Source organism: Trematomus bernacchii, unplaced genomic scaffold, assembly GCF_902827165.1.
Source record: "Trematomus bernacchii unplaced genomic scaffold, fTreBer1.1, whole genome shotgun sequence".
Lineage (NCBI taxonomy): Eukaryota > Metazoa > Chordata > Actinopteri > Perciformes > Nototheniidae > Trematomus > Trematomus bernacchii.
In genome coordinates this window covers 4,640,722-4,658,908 of record NW_022987839.1, presented here as the reverse complement: position 1 = coordinate 4,658,908, position 18,187 = coordinate 4,640,722, and the positions used below count along the sequence as shown (strand labels likewise).

The 18,187-nt window shown below is 41.6% G+C and overlaps 1 protein-coding gene across 6 annotated transcripts in view; it reads right to left on the bottom strand.

Moving 5' to 3' along the window:
- LOC117500153 (supervillin-like) overlaps positions 1-11,942 on the bottom strand; it is a 66,945-nt gene extending 55,003 nt beyond the window's left edge. For 5 of the 6 annotated variants that reach the window (XM_034152867.1, XM_034152863.1, XM_034152865.1 and 2 more), the window contains exon 1: positions 1,787-2,002. In XM_034152867.1, coding sequence (XP_034008758.1) covers positions 1,787-1,847 — 61 coding nt within the window. In that variant the 5' untranslated portion in view covers positions 1,848-2,002. Of the gene's footprint in view, positions 1-1,786; positions 2,003-11,555 lie in introns of those variants that run through there. The other variant, XM_034152868.1, reaches the window with a different exon arrangement.
- Between the last annotated feature and the right edge of the window lie 6,245 nt (positions 11,943-18,187).

Sequence of the window (18,187 nt, the reverse complement as noted above, 5' to 3'; positions counted from 1 at the left end):
TGACGTCACATACGGAAAATTCTTCAGAAAATCTTTTACAACCCTTCAAAAGCATAGTCCCTAGAAAATCTGGTCATCAATAATCAAAATGTCAATCATAGGCAAGTTTTAATGGCAATATGTTTGTGAATATACATAAGGAATATTGATAATGCACTACAGCTACAGTATTCAGGGGCCATATGTGCTTTAATCAGATAAATTCAACTTTTTAACCCCTTTTTACAACCTCTGTAACAAATCAGAGACCGGGTGCCAGATCGTAAGCACACATCCAAGTAAAGCTACAAAAATGCTACACAATGTAACAAAAGCAGGGCAACACGCCAAGCAGACGAAGCCCCTCAATGAGAGTGAATCTGGGGTTGGACTTCCCCATCTTGACCATGGAAAGAGGGGCCAAACGTGAATGTTGTGTTTACAAACCCTAACCCTAGATTCTGCTCATAATGCCTTTAACGATAAATGGTTTACATTTAGTCATTAAGAGAAGTCAGACTTCTTCAAGATTAAACACCAACAACGTGCTGATTTGACAGGACACTTTCAGCCTCCCTCGTCTAAAAAGGTTCCTCAGAAAGTTCACATCCAGTTCCCAGCTGACAGTTGACCCGTTTGCTCTCACAGCAACAGCAGCCTGTTGTAAAGTTGTATCCCAGTATAGGAGACGGATCATGTTTCTGCTCCAGACGCCTCCTGAACACCTCCGGACTATTTTGGCCCCAAAAGGCTGTGTGTCTATACAGCATGGGATGTTTGGCAGGACACAAGGTATGTAAGTATGGTGCTAGAAGTCCTAATGCTTGCTTGGACATCAAGTTTAAGAGCTTCCAAGTGTTTTGTGTAGCTACCAGTGAAGTTCAAGGACTCAAAAGTGCCAGGTCTGGATGTAAAAGATGACACAAGTCAGAATTAGACACGAGCGGGGTCAGAAATCTGGGTTGGATGTGCTCAAACATTATTTTATCTCACAGCACAATGATTCATAGCCTGTGGGAACCTTGTTTACATCTATCTGTCTGTTCATCTGCCTGGAAAGCCCCTCGCCGGTGCAGCTTTCCTTAGAAACGCCTGCAGGTTGTCAACAAAACAAGCAGCACAAGATTCAAGGTTGACAGCGCCAGAGAGAAGCTTAGTGCTGCTGACGGTCCAAAAATGAGGGTGGTGAGGAGTGGGATTTTCTATATATATTCAGAGGTGCGAAATAGACTTCCTAAGTGAACCGGGCCTTCGCTTGCACACAATCTGTTTCGAAAGGTTGCTGGTAGAACATGAACACCCTTCCTCCATCTCGGCAAGCAAATGATGGAGAGCATTGACAAGGTGGGACATCGGAGGGGTGAAAACGGGAAAAAGCATAACATATAGCACATACTGTATAATGGAAATGCAGCACCAACTACACTTGACCTTTCATTGCTAAACCACACACTTCATTCATTCGTAGCAGCCTGATGCTAACATTCACACCAATCGTAGTAGATTCAAGCATGTATTTTATTCCAAATTCGTGAAATGCATTAGGCAGGGATGAGTAGCTCTCACACACGCCATGAATCCTCGTATCCTCTGATCCAACCAAGCAAAAAGAAGCGAAACAAGCAGTCAGCACTTCACAGCCTCTAAGCCCGAATCCCAGTGACAGCCACCAAACTGTCATTTACCTCAGTAAGGAGCTCAATTGCATTAGCAAAGTCCCCCAAGCAGTCTATAGGTGTAATAGGGGTATTCGACAGGGTCAAGCAGGTCACCCTATAGCCAGACCTTCCCCTTTCAAAGGCCTTACCTTGGCCACATGGCTGCTCATGGTTCACATGGTAACTAGAGATCCAAGGGTTTCGAAACATGTTTAGGGAGAAAAATAAAGATGTTCCGCTGCTAGACTCCCCCTCCGATCACAGCGGTGGAGGCCGACGGCTGCTACCGGCAAGCAGGGATGGAGATAGTGACACGACCACACACACACACACACACACACACACACCGAAGAGCACACAGCGACAGACAGAGCAAACTGCCCCGGATACACGGCAAACCTACAGCCTGCACAGACTGGCTGTCATGCAGATTGTGTGTGTCAGTGTGCATGTCAGTGTGTGTGTGTGTGTGTTGGTGTGTGTGTGTGTGTGTGTGTGTGCATGCAAGGGAGCTGAGAGAGAGAGACAGCGCAGCGGGTTGCTAAAGCAGCTCAGAGCCCTAATCAGATTACAGGCAGAAATTAGCCTTGATGATAAAAACTCTGGAACACGATTGGAGGAGGGTGCCAGCAGGCCACAGGTGGTGGTGTGGGGCCACTGGGAGTCAGACGGTATCCTTAACACTTGCATGGAAACTTCTAGATTCAAGGCTTTTATTGCCATTTGCACATAGCTACAGTGTAGATCAGGGGTGGGCAATTATTTTTTCCATGGGGCCACATGAGAAACTGAAAATATTGTGGAGGGCCGGGCCAAAAGGCTGAACTCAATTCTGCATAATATTAATTGTATTTCTTTATAAAAAGCAGTAAATAGCATTGTTTTGACAAGCTGGTAAGAGTATATGTTATAGTTAAGCAATGAAAAAGTGAGGTTGCCTTACAAAAAAATGTCATTTATTAAATCAAATTTCCCAAAACAATGGTAAACAAAATGAACGTTTTTCACCATTTGTGACTCATATTAGTGAACATTTTCAGTCACATTCACTCAAACACATTTTGAGTTTCATTTACTGTTGGAAAGAGGTTCTTAGCATTCTAAAGACATCACAATATTGTCTTTGTACTCCAAATATTAAGCAAGATACATCATATTGAACTGTCACTAAACATCACTGAACTGTGATTTTGAGAAAAAGGCTTCCAAAGAAAGTGTCCCAGTTCACTGTTGGTGCCTTTACATGCCAACATTTGTAGTCTAACCACCTCATTTGGTGTTTTTAAGTTCTCTTTTCTTGTTCAGTGAGAGAAATCTAGTCTCTGCTGGGCTTTAACGAGTGCATCAAAGTCAGGTTGAATGTCTGAGGTGGAGATGCGAAGCACAGCTGACAGATGATCATCAGTGAGAGAGGATCTATACCTGGATTTCGTAAACTTCATAATTGAAAATGTTTGTTCACATATGTATGCGTGTCCATGCACTCGTTTACCTCCGTGAACAGATCGCTCCCTGTCGTCGTCCCTTTCATCGACCGCATTGCTGCCAGCTCCTCCGTAATCTTGAAGTCCGGTGTTATCCCGCGGACGAATACGAGTAACTGGGCTGTGTCGCGGACATCACAGCTCTCGTCCAAAGCCAAGGAGAAAAAGTCGTAACTTGCCACTTCACGTTGCAGCTGAAGCTCCAGATTCCCCGCAATGTCCTCGATCCTTCTAGTCACGGTTCGCCTGGACAGCGGGACTTGCTCAAATGCGGCTTTTTTTTCAGGGCATATTAGTGCTGCAGAGTCCACCAAGCACTCTTTGACAAACTCCCCCTCCGAGAACGGCTTACTGTTTTTAGCAATTTTGTGGGATATCACAAAGCTGGTCATGGTTGCTGCATCACTGGATGTGTGAAGCTTGGTAAAAAAGCCTTGCTGCTTTTGCAGCTTAGCTAGCAAAGCTTCCGATGTCCGCGCCCTTTCAGCGTCAGTCAAGTTTTTATATTTCTCCGCGTGTTTCGTCTCGTAATGTCGACTCACATTGTACTCCTTAAACACGGCGATCTGCTCCCCGCAAACTAAACACACGGTTTTACCTCCGACTTCAGTAAATAAATACTTAGCAGTCCAATTTTTGTTGAAAACCCTGCATTCAGCATCTACCTTTCTTTTTTTAGCGGACATTTTTTTGAGGGCTAAAGTCGTCTTGTGACAAGGATCCAATAATGTGCACGTCTTGATATACGTATTGCGTCATTATGCACGTGAATAAAAAACAACTTCAAAATAAAAGCAATGCAGCTTTAGTCCATGCATGAGGTAAAGTTAGAAAATATGTTTATTTTGTAATTTCCAATTAGCCTTACACGGGCCGGTCAGAGTCAACCAAAGGGCCGTATGTGGCCCGGGGGCCGTACGATGCCCAGGTCTGGTGTAGATGTATCAATGAAAATATTAGGTCACAGGCTCCTAAACAGTGCGACAAGATAAAACAGATAAAATAGTGCAAGTAGATACAAATAAAATAGGGTAGAAATAGTGCAAGGAGAGTCTATTCTAAAATACAAAGCCAGGACTTGCATTAATATTAATGTCATTAAGTTGTCTGTTTTGAAATCCACCAGATCATTTATTTATATACACATTTAGAGTATTACCGGGAAGATGACTCATTATGGTTTTTACTGACAGCCTTGTCTTGATGCCAGTTTGGCCGCTGAGAAAGGCTTTATCAAGCGATCACATGCAATGCAGTAGACCAGTATTTGTTATTTCCTGCCATATACTAATCTTTTCTGATTAAATGCAACACACCGAGCCCGAATTTCTAATAATAATAATGTTAAAAATCGTATTTAAATAACTACATCTAACCCATAGGGGTGTCTTTTTCAGTTTCAACTCCTCATGCATGTCATATTTACGGTCTATTTGCAGCATTCACACAGACTTGATGTCACATGTTGGTCTGAACTCAAAGTAAGGATACAGACAAAAGCTCCTTGTCTAAGTCAACCTGAGGTCATGAGGTCATCATTAGATGAGGAGGCAGTGGAGAGGAAGGGGGGGGGGGGGTTAGAGTCTTCCTTACATTGAATGTTGATATTTTAACCAATATTCCAACCAAACTCTGCATCAAAAGTAAAATGATATCATAAACTTCATCCTCTGAACTTTTAAGAAGAGTGGCTTATAAAAATATTCGGTTCATATTTGTATTTTGTGCCTCTACTGTGAAATGTTTACATGCTTCACTGTTCAGAAAGCTCTTTATTTTGTCTGCTCTGATTGGTTAGCTGGCCGGCTCTGTTGTGATTGGGCAACCCCTTAGAGAAGTCCCGCCCCTTAGTCTATCATGTACAAGGGGGGGGGGGGGGGGGGGGGGGGGGAGGAGACTTTAGCCTTTTTAGCCTTTGCAGACCATTTACATGCACTGAAACCTAGAACACACTATGGGAACGGGAAAACCCCAAAAAGCATAATAGGGCCCCTTTAAAGCCAAACAAGTGTCAAGAATTAAAATAACACATGCACTGGCATGCCATTAACTTCTATATACTTACATACCACTACAACCAATATGTGTGTCATGTGGTTTTGAATCATACATTGTTCTTTACGTTGCTCTTACAAAGCACAAGGGGTAAGGGAATGAACATAACGCAGCATGTAATGAAGCGGTTAGCTGCATGTATTGTTGAGAAGACACAGATTAGATTCACCACATTGGATAACAATATGACAAGAGAACTGAGGCGAGGAAACAAAGGAAAGCGGCTACGGATGGAGTCAAGCAATGTCACAAATATAAAATAAAGTTGACTTCCTATCAAGTCTGGATCGCAGCTTCCTTGACTGCTAATCCCAACAGAACCTGTGTGAGTGATGGAAATATGTCAGTTCTGCAGCAGCTACATAAACTATAATCTGATGCTCTGCAGAGGCTGCATAACACAACTAATCATCATTATCATATCATCACCAGTTACTGGCACAGAAGAAACGATGTAAGAAGTATGCAAAGCAAGTGAGAGGACTTAACTGAACTCTACTTAATACGTGAGCTGATACAACTTGTTACGCTTGTTAACACTTTAGGACTCTTCAGTCAGTCTTGCACGATCACTTGCCTCCTGTGTCTGCTGCTTTTTCTCACCCTTTCACACACACACACACACACACACGCACACCCCCCACCTCCCCTGGTCTGCCTTGCTCCCTGTAGACGCCCCTAATAAGGCAACATGTGTTGTGAGTGGCTGCCGCAGGGAGAGGTCACCCTGTCGGTGTTTACCAGCGGATCGTCTCCACGCCGGCTCCTGCTCTGCCTTGTTTTCTTCACCACTCCTTCTCCCTTTCATTCCCCAAGATGTGTCATCCTTACCATCCATCTCACAATCCTTCCCAGCTACACATACTCCCAGATTTATACTCCACATTCTCTATACTTCTAATTTGCTTTCTTCACCTGTTTCTCTGCATCACATTATATATCTGTCGTTACCCGCTCAATCCATGCATGTAGCAACAAATACGAAGACATTCTCCGTCATTCTAAATGTTGCCATTTCACAACAGGCCACATCTCAATCAAAAAGCTGTTCTTAGGAGTAAACACTGTCATAAGACATAAGACATAACACCGTCCAAGTAAAAACTGAGGTGGATTATGGCTGACAAGGCGATGACAACATGGGAACTTCTGTCAGAACTCATAACCAGTACGCAGTTTTAAAAACTGGAATCCTTTTACATGCAAGATAACAGCACTTTGTTAACAGATTAAATCTGTTTTGAAAAGCCTTGTCTTGTATATAAAATGCATAATCTAGAACTTCTCCTCTGTTTTTTTTTCATTTTTATGTAACAATAGGCTATTGTTGCTTAGGTGCAAATGCTTGAATGTAACAGTATTGGTTGGCCTCACTATATTTCAGATTTTAGCATTAAACAGAATTGAATAATCAACACCAGTTATCGGGTCTATCTCTCCGTCAAATGACGATTGTTTTCTGATTTGGAAATGTTACCAGCTACTAAAAAAACATGCACCACTCCCAGCTCTAACTTTAGATAAAACTTATGTGATCTCAGACCAACAATTTTATCTTGGAAAACTGGACGTACAAACCAGTCAATAAAACTCAACACCGGGGACATGATGCAAACACCACGAGGCGTGTGACTCAACATCAGGGTGTAACAATATCAGGACAAATGTGACATCAAAGACGACGGTTATCAGAGAGTGTACTTTCACTTCTACAACGTCAAACTGACACGAGTGAGAGAGAGAGATTAAGGTGTACTGGAGCGCCTACAATATGAGTTCATTGTTTTAAAGAGATCACACTAAAGTTTTTATTTTTTATTTAATTAATCATGCTATAGATAGCAGCTATGTTTTTAGTAAGGTTAATAATTTGTTTTCGTTATCATAATTCTGTTTTCTTTCCTCTAAGGGTCATTGTAACTGCATGAAATACTAAAAAAAAAAATATTAAAAAAGAAATATACAAATAAATAAATATTTAAAAAGAAAATAAATAATAATAATAATAATAATAATAATAATAATAATAATGTTAAACCGTGAACTGTGAAACCAGTATATTTTCTGATTCATTTTATTTCAACAAATTCGTTGGATGCTATTGTTTTTTAAAATTATTATAATGTTATTGTCATTCCTTTAACTGGTAAACACACAGTTTTGTGGTTAAATGCTACTTTTTATAGGGTTTATAATTTTTTTAAACCATTATTATTCGGTACTTATTCCTTTTATCCTAACTGAAAATCATAATAATAGTAAAAGTAATAATAACAATAATAATAATAATGTAAAACCGTATACCGTGATACTCTGTCATATTTTCTGAAATATGACAATGAAAATCCCGTAAGGTTACGCCCCTACTCAACACCAAAGCATCTCTCTGCTAATAACACTTTAATCTGAGGAGCTCAGCAGCACACTGCTTCGTTATACTTCTTCCTATGGAACCACATGATCCTTTGTCTTTACGCCGTCTCAGCTTTACCAAGCTCAACGGTTTATGTGATTTACATTGTGACTGACTGTCGAGAACAGACTTCTGTTGTAAGGGCACAAAACTTACATAAGAGTTTCAACTCACAAAAACTCAAATGTACTTTCATACAATGACTATCCTCATCAGACACTTGAAAGAAAAACAATTGTGGAATAATTTATATCTCGAGTAGGAGTAGTTTGTTTTGAGAATCTTAAGCAACTGTGTTGGCATTCTGGGCATTTTTCACCCTTAAAGCATATCCTATCTATACATCTATATATTAAAATGAACTTATATGGACGTTAAAATCTAGAAGTTTATTTTCAGATCTCATTGTCTGACCCCACTGAAGAGACTTTTGTTTGTAAAAAGAGCTTAAATAAAGTACCCAGAGTAGTTATTGATTTATAAACATATTGGAAAGACAGGTTGTTTTAGGCATCTACCTCATCTCTGCACAACCTGTTAACCTAGCAGGTTTGATATCATTTCTTTATCTGTCCAATCATACTGGTGGTAATACAACATACTAACTACTCACTTCTTATTTTTGTTTTGAATAATACAAATGCATCTTTCTTCGCAGACAAATGTTACCGAACAGTTTGTGTTAAGAATAGCAAAGTGGCTATTTTACTAGAACAACCCGGGCTGCTGCTATCGCTTAGCATTTATACCAAGTGAGCTACCAGAACGCACAAAATATTGTATTGTTTTATTAGAAAAATGATTATTATTTACCAACTTCTGTGCATTTTGGGCAGCAGCAGACACCATGCTCATATCTAGCCTGCCTTTATTGGGAGAAACGTTCCTTGTTTAGGTTAGCTTGTACAAAATGTGCTAATGTAAACTGAGACATTGACATGCATGCGTTATTGTAAACACATGCACATAGATGCAGAAAAAGCGCATGATGCAAACCTTCCCTCTCTTAAATGAATAGATGGAATATATTCTGAGGCAGCAGAGCAGGAACATTTGTCCTTTCTAAAACATTTACTCTAGATACTTTAGATACCGTGCTGCTGCCTAGCATCAACTGTGCCTGACACTCGGCGCAGAAACCTGCCCGCTCTGCTCTTATATGGATATCGATGAGCACAGAGCCCAGTGCTGAGGAGAGACACTTAGGACGTTCTGTAACTATTAGACAGACCAGGAGGGAGGGAGGGGAAGGAGAGAGAGAGAGAGAGTGAAGGAGGGGGAAGAGGAGGCTTTCATGCCACAAATGGTTACTTTGGCTTCTTACATCTTCCAGGAACATCTCCACACTATGTAACATGATGAGGTAACTTAAGGTAACTCACAAGCAGACAACAGAGTCACAACAATATGTGTCTTTGGTCATGGATGTGATTATTTCCCGTGTTACAGAAGGTACCTTAGCACATTGAGAAATTAAGATGTAAATATGAATAGGAATACTATGGTAAATCCACCCATGTGTCATTCGCAGTAAACCTAAAGTAGATCATCATATAAGAAGAATTGATTTAAAGGTTAACCACATCATTAAAACCTATTTCATCACATCATAATTACAAAACTAGGTTGGTGAAAGCTGAATGAAATATATGTTTTAGTAAAGTTACCAGTGTAAATCTGCTTTGAGTGTAAGGGCACTTTAGACAGCAACTTCATCACGGTAAAAGTCATATAGTTCCTTCTCATACTGTCTTCTAAACATATAAAATGAATTAAACGTGCAGTACCCATTCACTGTTTGTAAACTATATGGTATATACCCAAGCACCTTTTTTGACTTATACTCTTGCAGTATTACACGTGTGTGCTCATATGAATCCTGCTGAAACCACATTACTTTGAGTGTGTTAGTTGTTTTTCAAAATAAAGTGGCTTTTATCAATAAAACACTACAGCTACTACCAATGACTGCTCAGCGTGATTGTTTCCATAAACATAACGTGGCACATATGTGGCAATGAACTGCCTAGATCACACGACTCATAGGAGAATGGACATAGTGGCCATAATCACAAGATGATTCAAGACACATGTAACCCAAAGAGCTGTCAGAGGCCTCATGACAACTCTCTGACATCTGACATGCTATGTACTGACATACCAGCAGACAGCAAGTGGCTAAGTACACGCTACAAGGTAACGTGTGCATGAGACGACATTCAACATGTCACACACCTCTTGAATATGAATCAGAGAGAAGGTTTGTGTGCTAGAGTCAATTTCTTCATACCGTTCACCAGTACAATCACCCATGAATTGGACTTTGCTGTTCACAACAAATACACCTTGCCTCTGCATCCTGCAACCACCCACAACAAGAAAAAAGGGGTAATATGTCACTATAACCTCGACTAAAAACGCAAGAATCTGGACTTGTTTTCTAAGGGTAAGGCATAACTGAAACTACGTGAGAGCGTTTAATCCTGAGGTCCAACCAAGAAGCTATGAAGTTCAAACACAAAAGACAAAGCAAAGCATGTATGCATTTATACGCAGGTCTAAAACCACCAGACTCAGGGACAGTTTCATACCACAGGCCATAAGACTGTTAAACACCTGAACTTTTGAAAGAACATCAATAACATCCATCTGTTTGCAACTATTCCAATGACTTGTATATAGACTATTCTGCACTATTTCTATTATATTCTATTTTATTTACTTGTATTGTGTTGCACTGTTGGAGGAGCCTGTGACCTAAGAATTTCATTGTCATAACTACACTGTAGCTATGTACACATGACAACAAAAGCCTTGAAATCTTGAATCTTGAAATCTTGAATGCGTGTTAAAGTATTTTAGCAAAGTGTAGGCCCTTAACAAGTAGATGCTTGTAGCTGTGTGATTGTACAAATGTGTCTTCAACATTTGGAGATGTTTGCCGATCTGTGTATGTAATATCCAGGGGAGAGGGTCTAGCATGGGGCCGGCCTGTAAACCTGTCTGCTCATTCTGACGGGCCGAGCAGGTGCGGCCCACCAAGCAACTGCCAAACCGAGAGTCACGCACACACACACATACTACACACATACACACATACACACACACTCTATAAAAACAAAAGTGTGGAGAAATGACGCCCGGCCGGTGTTGGAACAACACTGCACCCAAACACACCAAGCCGATATATCAGCTGTACACACATACCACCATACGGCCATAATCTGGAGGTTGGAATGCTAATACCCCCATGAGGTTACATGAGACGGCTCAGAGCAGCAAGAGGGAGGCTGGGTTGGGAAACTGCTCTCAGGTCTCAGTTGAGAAAATTAAATTAGACAATAGTCACGCAATGTTACGTATTGGCACCAAAGATTGTGTCCGCTATTGTTCATTTGGCAAAAAAGTGACAATGAAGGAGTTTACCAATATTAAAGAAACTGGCTGCCAAACTTAACATAACTTATTAAGCAGAAATATGATTATTTGAAGAAGTTTGTAAGTAAAATTATTCCGATTTTTTTTCTGACTGGGATTCGAAGTGATATTTTCAACCTACTGTTCAGTGTGTGGAACCTATGTTTGATGGTTATCAAATGTAATATGCTGTTTACTTTAACAACAACATTTGAAAAGAGAAAATAAACAATGACAATCAAACTAACAGAAAGCTTATTAATCAGCTAAATTAGCATTTTAGCTGTAAGGCAAATACTTTGCATTTCAATCTCCTGTTACTATTACACTATTCAGAATATTTTATATTTAAGCGATTTGAAACATAATATAGCACATAAGTACATTAAATATAGTAAAATAAAAGCTAAACATTGTACAATTTACAACTGCACAAAACTGAATGATGAATGGTTCATAGATAGAACACATATCTGCCTACACACGGATTGTATATATATATATATCAAAGCATGCAGGAGAAGTAGAAACATATTAAACAATACTCACAATGCTTTAGCTCCAATACTAAAGGACTGAGAGAAATTCCAATCATCCAGGCAGTTGAATTCGGGGGTTTGAAACCACCAAACAGAGGGTCTCACTAGTTCCTTATTGAGAGCAGAGCAGGGGCTGAGGAGGCGGGAGGCGCAGGTGTGAGCAGGTAAACCGAAACAGAGGATCCAAAGTCATCCACCATGAAGCGGGTCCAATCTCAGCAGCTGACAAATATAGCCAGGTGCTTTCCCACCAGCTCTGCTGCACCGGGAAAAATAAATCAGTCCAGGATCAGCAGAGCAAAGAGGGAAGAGAAGAAGGGAGAGGGGAGTGGGGTATGCAGGAGAGAGGTGAAGGAGAGGGACAAGGATGAAGCTGCGAAAAAACACTCAAGACTGGTGCTAGAACAGACTCCAACAATAAGTGGTTCTTATAACTATTCCAAAAGATTAAGAAAGGGCGGTGTCCATACTTGTAAACCAGGTTTGTGATCCTGGTCTGATACTTGGACTGACGGTGAGAGGTGAAACAACACTGCTTCCAAGGGGTTTGAAGAGTGCGGGCCAAAATCGGCGTGGTAACCTCATCCCACAGCAACCATGTATGGGCTGAAGAGAGCGGCCTCAATACACGGGCATCTGCCATAAATAGCCAGGAAGCGTCGGGCTCACAGTGCAGGGGGATCGAATCAGCTGTTAAAGTACAATCCAGCAGCACAGTGAGGGCCAGGCTCTGCAGGGGCTCCCGTGCTTCAACACCGGGGTCTTTGCTGCTGGAATAAAGTTCATTTTGCTTTGATTAATGCATGGTTTCTCTACACATTTGCATTATTATTTGCATTGTTTATTTTTACATTAATTTAAGCCAACAACAACAATTTCTCACTAAAGGACAGTTGTGAGATGCACACAGGATGTAAATATTTATGAGAAGTTAGGCAACTTTTGTTCACCTCCAAAAATGGAAATGAAAGTAACAAAAGATTGCATTTTATTTCACAAAGTAAATGGACTACAAAAATAAAAACAATTGAAGACGTGGTAAACAAAGTAAACAAAATACTTTTAATTTGAGAGAAAAATGGCAGCATGTTGGAATAAAAAAAATTTACCAATTAGTTTGGCAGGGTACCTTAGGGAATTATAGTCAGTGTAAATATAGGCTGTTTATAGAGTGAACTTTAGGTGCGAATAATGACTATGTGTGAAAGTGACAAGATGTATGCTATATATAAATAGACTACGATAAACAGGTAAAGGCCTTCAGATCTTCTGGTGTGGAAGAAGCAGTCCATTTAGGGTTTTTGGTGTTTTTATTGTTGTATATTTATAGTTTGGCTCCATCTTGTGGACAAAAGAGGGACATAATAGTATAATTTGGGTGTTTTAATAAACTACAAGTGTATAAAACAAACCCATTTAAATACAATTTAAATGCAAATAAGTAATCTACTCCTTTCCGTGTACTCGCACCCAGTATTGGGGTGTGGTACAGTCAAGAATACATTCTGTATGTAGGAATGAAAGCAACTGTCACTGACTGTGCCATTAATGGAGTTACGTATTCCCCAAGCAACAGAGGCGGGCATGCTTCACAGTGCTCAACAAGTGTAAAGTAATGACAGATATGTAGTTTACTTACAATGGTATGGCTTGGAGACTGAGACAGCTGTGATGGAGGGACAGCTGGAGATTAATGGCAGTGACGTCTGAGGAACAGTGGAAGTGGTTGAAAAAAAAACAACGAAGGAAAAAAGGTTGTGAATTAATAATCTGAAAACACAGACAATTACATCATCTCATATGTGACGAGGGTATTTTAACACTGCTTCAGATTCATTGACAAACATAACATATTAAAGGGGTTGATATTTTACAAAGAAAATCAAACTAAACACCATTGGCTAAACATTGGGAGTTTAACATGGGGGCAGAGCAGTATACGCAGTGATGGGAAAAGTATTCAGATTCTTTACTTGAGTAAAAGTAATAATACAACACTGTACAAATACTCAAATTCAAGTAAAAGCACTGCATCAAGATTGGGTCAAAGTATGTAATTATGATTAGGTCGGAGCATTACATACACTAGGCCTACTATTACATGCGATACATTCCACCTTCTGCGGACGCGGAGGCGGCTGTTGACGTCATTCACTCCTCTGTGGCCAAACTCCAAACTCTTCACCCAAATGCATTCATCACCATCACTGGGGATTTTAATCATGCTAAACTGGACAAATCTCTGCCAACATTCACACAGTATGTGTAGGGGCAATAATACACTGGATATGTTATATGCTAATACCAAGGATGCATATTGTGCCACTGCCCTCCCCCCCTGGGCAGATCAGACCACAACCTCGTCTTTTTGGCACCTAAAGCCCCGGCCACACGAGGACCATAACGATAACGGACAGCAATCGTTATCAAAAAAGTCTTCCGTCCACACGCAACAGGCACCAGAAATGTGTCCGTTCACACGAGACCACTCGAAAGCGCTGGAGACGCTGTAGTACATATGCCAGGCCTGTAAGTGGCGCTGTACTCCTACCACAAAAGCAGCGAAGAAGACTTCCCGCGCATGGTTGCCATGGTTGCCCTTCTGTTTATTCTCCGCTGTGGACGCTCTGGCTCTTTTTCTCCCTCCCCGAGGCAAGCGTTTGCTCCTGTTGTATATCTCTCCGGTAGTCCACCAGCAGATGAAAAACACCCACCTCTCCGCCTCTTCCAAGGGACGAGGGGACCGTGCAGCAGAGTTTCAGTTAGATTTTTTTTCGCTGGTCAACATGTCCGTTAAAGTTTAAATCTTCCCGACAAAATTAGAAAAGTGCCGGTCAGAGGTCTTCTTTGTTATTTATTTAGCTTTAAAACAAATTAATAACGACTCTATATAATAATATAAGAATAAAAAAACGGAGCCTCTCTTTTCCTCCCCCTCTTCTGACAGCCCAGCAGCTGATCTCTGAGCAGGAGAGGTGGGGCGAGGCAGGGCTATTGCGTCATCGTTATCAGGAGATGATCGTATATGCGTAAACACGGAGCCGTTTGCCCCCCCCAGATCGTTTCGTTTGCAGATCTACCCACCTAGGGACCCGTTATCGTTATCGTTTTCTGCGTTTCCGTGTCGGCCTCGTGTGGCCGAACCGTCTATCTGATAGAGAACTGTAGCAGATACGACCGTTATCGTCCTCGTGTGGCCGGGGCTTCAATATGTCCCTCTGGTTCAGAGGCAGCCTGTATCCACCAGGACTGTGAGGAAGTGGACTCCGGAGGCCAATGAGGCTCTACTACAGGACTGCTTCGAGACCACTGACTGGGACGTGCTTTGTGTGCCACATGGAGAGGACATTAACAACATGACTGACTGCATCACAGAATACATCAACTTCTGTGAGCAAACAACATTACCGGCTAAAACTGTCAACTGTTTCCCCAACAATAAACCCTGGATTACTAGTGACCTGAAAACTCTTTTAAATAAGAAAAAGCAAGCTTTTAAGTCTGGGAACAAATCACTGCTGAAGAGTATCCAGCATGAGCTGAGGGACAAGCTGAGGAGGGGCAGAGATTCCTACAGGAAGAAGCTGGAGGCCAAACTCCAGCAGAACAATAGCAGGGATGTCTTTGCTGGGATGAAGGCCATTACTGGCTTCAAAGGGAGAGACAGGCTGACTGTGGGCACCCTGGAGAGGGCCAACGAGCTGAACACCTTCTTCAATAGGTTTAGCTCTCTGCCCGCTGCTGTCCCCTCCACCTCCACTTCACACCTCACCTCCACCCCCCCCTGCCGAGCACACTGGACTTTACCACCTCACCTTTGATGTGCCTACCCTCCACTGAGCCATCAAGCCCCCCCCCCCCCCCCCGCTTCACTGTGAGCACGGGACAGGTCCAGAGACAGATGGAAAAACTCCACCGAGGCTAGGCTGCTGGCCCTGATGGTATCAGCCCCAGTGCCCGCCAGCTGTCTCCTGTTCTCCAACATCTGTTCAACCTGAGCCTGCACCTGGAGACCATCCCGGTGCTGTGGAAGACGTCCTGCATTGTTCCTAAAGACGACTCCTTCTGGGCTCAATGACTATCGCCCAGTAGCACTCACATCTCATGTGATGAAGGTGCTTGAGAGACTGGTCTTGGCCCATCTCAGACCGCAGGTGAGATCATTCCTAGACCCTCTGCAATTTGCCTACCAGCCTCACCTGGGGGTGGACGATGCCATTATTTACCTGCTGCAGCGTGCTCACTCATACCTGGACGGATCGGGTTGCACTGTGAGAATCACCTTTTTTGATTTCTCCAGCGCATTCAACACGATCCAGCCTCGGCTACTGAGTGACAAGCTGCAGGCTATGAGGGTAAACTCGTCCACCATCTCCTGGATTACCAACTACCTCACGGACAGACCACAGTACGTCCGGCTGGGCAGTGTGCTGTCTGATGTGGTGGTAGTACAGGAGCCCGACAGGGGACTGTGCTGTCTCCTTTCCTGTTCACCTTATACACCTCTGACTTTCAATACAACTCAGAGTCATGCCACCTGCAGAAGTTTTCGGATGACTCTGCAGTGGTAGGGTGTATAAGGGATGGACGGGAGGAGGAGTACAGAGCGCTGGTGGGTGATTTTGTAGAGTGGACTGGAGGAAATCATCTGCTTCTGAATGTGGCCAAGACCAGAGAGATGGTCATTGATTTCAGGAGGAAGAGGACGTCTCCTCAGCCCCTGTACATACCCATTAAAAATAGAGAACGCAGAAAAACTTTTCTAAACCACAGAAGTCAACAGTCTAACAGAAAAAAACGTTAACACTCCCTTTAATGTGAGGTTACATCTCTTACGTTGATCTAATGCAGTCTTTATATTACAAAATACTTGTTTTTCTTAACCATAGTCTATGCAGATGATTGTGCTGCATATTATATTTATTTCTGTTACTAAAAGATTAACAGATACTAAACATTTTTAAACAGTTTTTTTAATATGGGTGTCATCATCCAAATTCAATGAATGTGTTTGAGGTTTTTTTAAATACATTTAGGCTATATTAATATGTAGTAGGGGTGGGCGGATCGATCCCAAAATATCGATACTTCCGATATTACGTTACGTTTCAAAATATCGATACTAGAGCCAAAAGATTTAAAAAATACATATTTCAGTATTCTGAGCCCCATTTCTTTTCCTCACGGACGGCAAAAAAAGTCTGACATTATAGAATTAAAAATAAAAACAATAATCGTGGCTTGATATTGAGTAAGAAAATGTTTTTATGAACCACACAGCTTCCGGTAGACGTAGTGCAGGCACGAAACATACTACCAATAGAAATACATTGCTTTTAAAATCATTCTGTGTGACACGAAAAAAAGGGGGAAATAATGTTGCTGGACACGAATCAATAGATTAAATGTCGTGACGATAACACGAAATGCCGTGAGACTGGGTTGTTTGTAAAGATAAGCTAATTGAATCTGTCTTGAAAGACACGCTTTGCTTTGCCCAGGAGTGCGACACCCTTTTCTTTTGTTCACATATTTTTGTTCAAATCTTGTTAGGCAAGATTTATGTAGGCCCAGGGTTATTTGTTTATGTGGGTTATCTCGCCTCCTTTAAAAACAATCAGGTAATTAAAATGATCAAAGGCATTTTTGTGTCTCATTGTCCATTTCTTGGGAGTGGGAAGAGTGGGAAGAGTGGGGAGAGTGCAATTGTGTGCTGCGCCTAGGTTCCCCTAGACCTAGGCGTAACACTAGAAAAAAATGTTTCCAAGTCCAGAGTGTACATAACTTTATTGTCTGTATGACTGTGCAACACTTATATTATAGTGTTATTCTATATAGTATGTATACTAAGGCTTGCTTAGTGGCCATTATTCTACTAAAACTACGGTTCTACTCAAATGTAATCCCAAACCACAAAACTATAGATTTACACCTGAGGCCTGTACTACGAAGCCGGATATGTTTGAGTTAGCCGGTTGGCCCAATCCAAAACATACGCGCTCTGGCTAAACTGTACTACGACGCTGGTTATCAAGTGGATCGCTCAAGCCAGCCGTGTCCTATCTAGTTAGGTGCGCGTTCACATGAAAGGGGTGGTATTTGGAGCATTCGACCAATCTCAAACACGGACAAGCGTACTGACAGCGCAGCGTCATACTTCCTGAATGAAAAGTGAACTTTAATATTAGTCAAATATGAAGAAGTTAAACTTTAAACATCCATGACTTAAACACTTTATCCAGGATACAAGCCACATAGCTGCACCTGCAAGGTGAATACAGCTGGTAAAAGAAAAAGTGTTTGAATGCGTACATTAACAGGTTTATGATATCACTGCCCCGTCTAAGACACGAGTGGATCTGACTTTAATTACATTTGACTCGAGTGTTTCGTCAACTTAATGTGCTGCTTAAAAGAATACTTCTGCATACAGTATGTGACACTGTGAGTGTTGCAGGGCCAGATACGGCTCAAGAAGCTGACTCAAATAAGGAAATATATGATACATTATGATGTGATATGATATGAATGATAATGGGACACATCTACGTCTGCACTCACAGTGCCGCGGACTGTACTTAATGTTACTCTGATCCGGTTACTTATGTTGTGGCAGATATTTAAGTAAGCTTTCTTAACGCT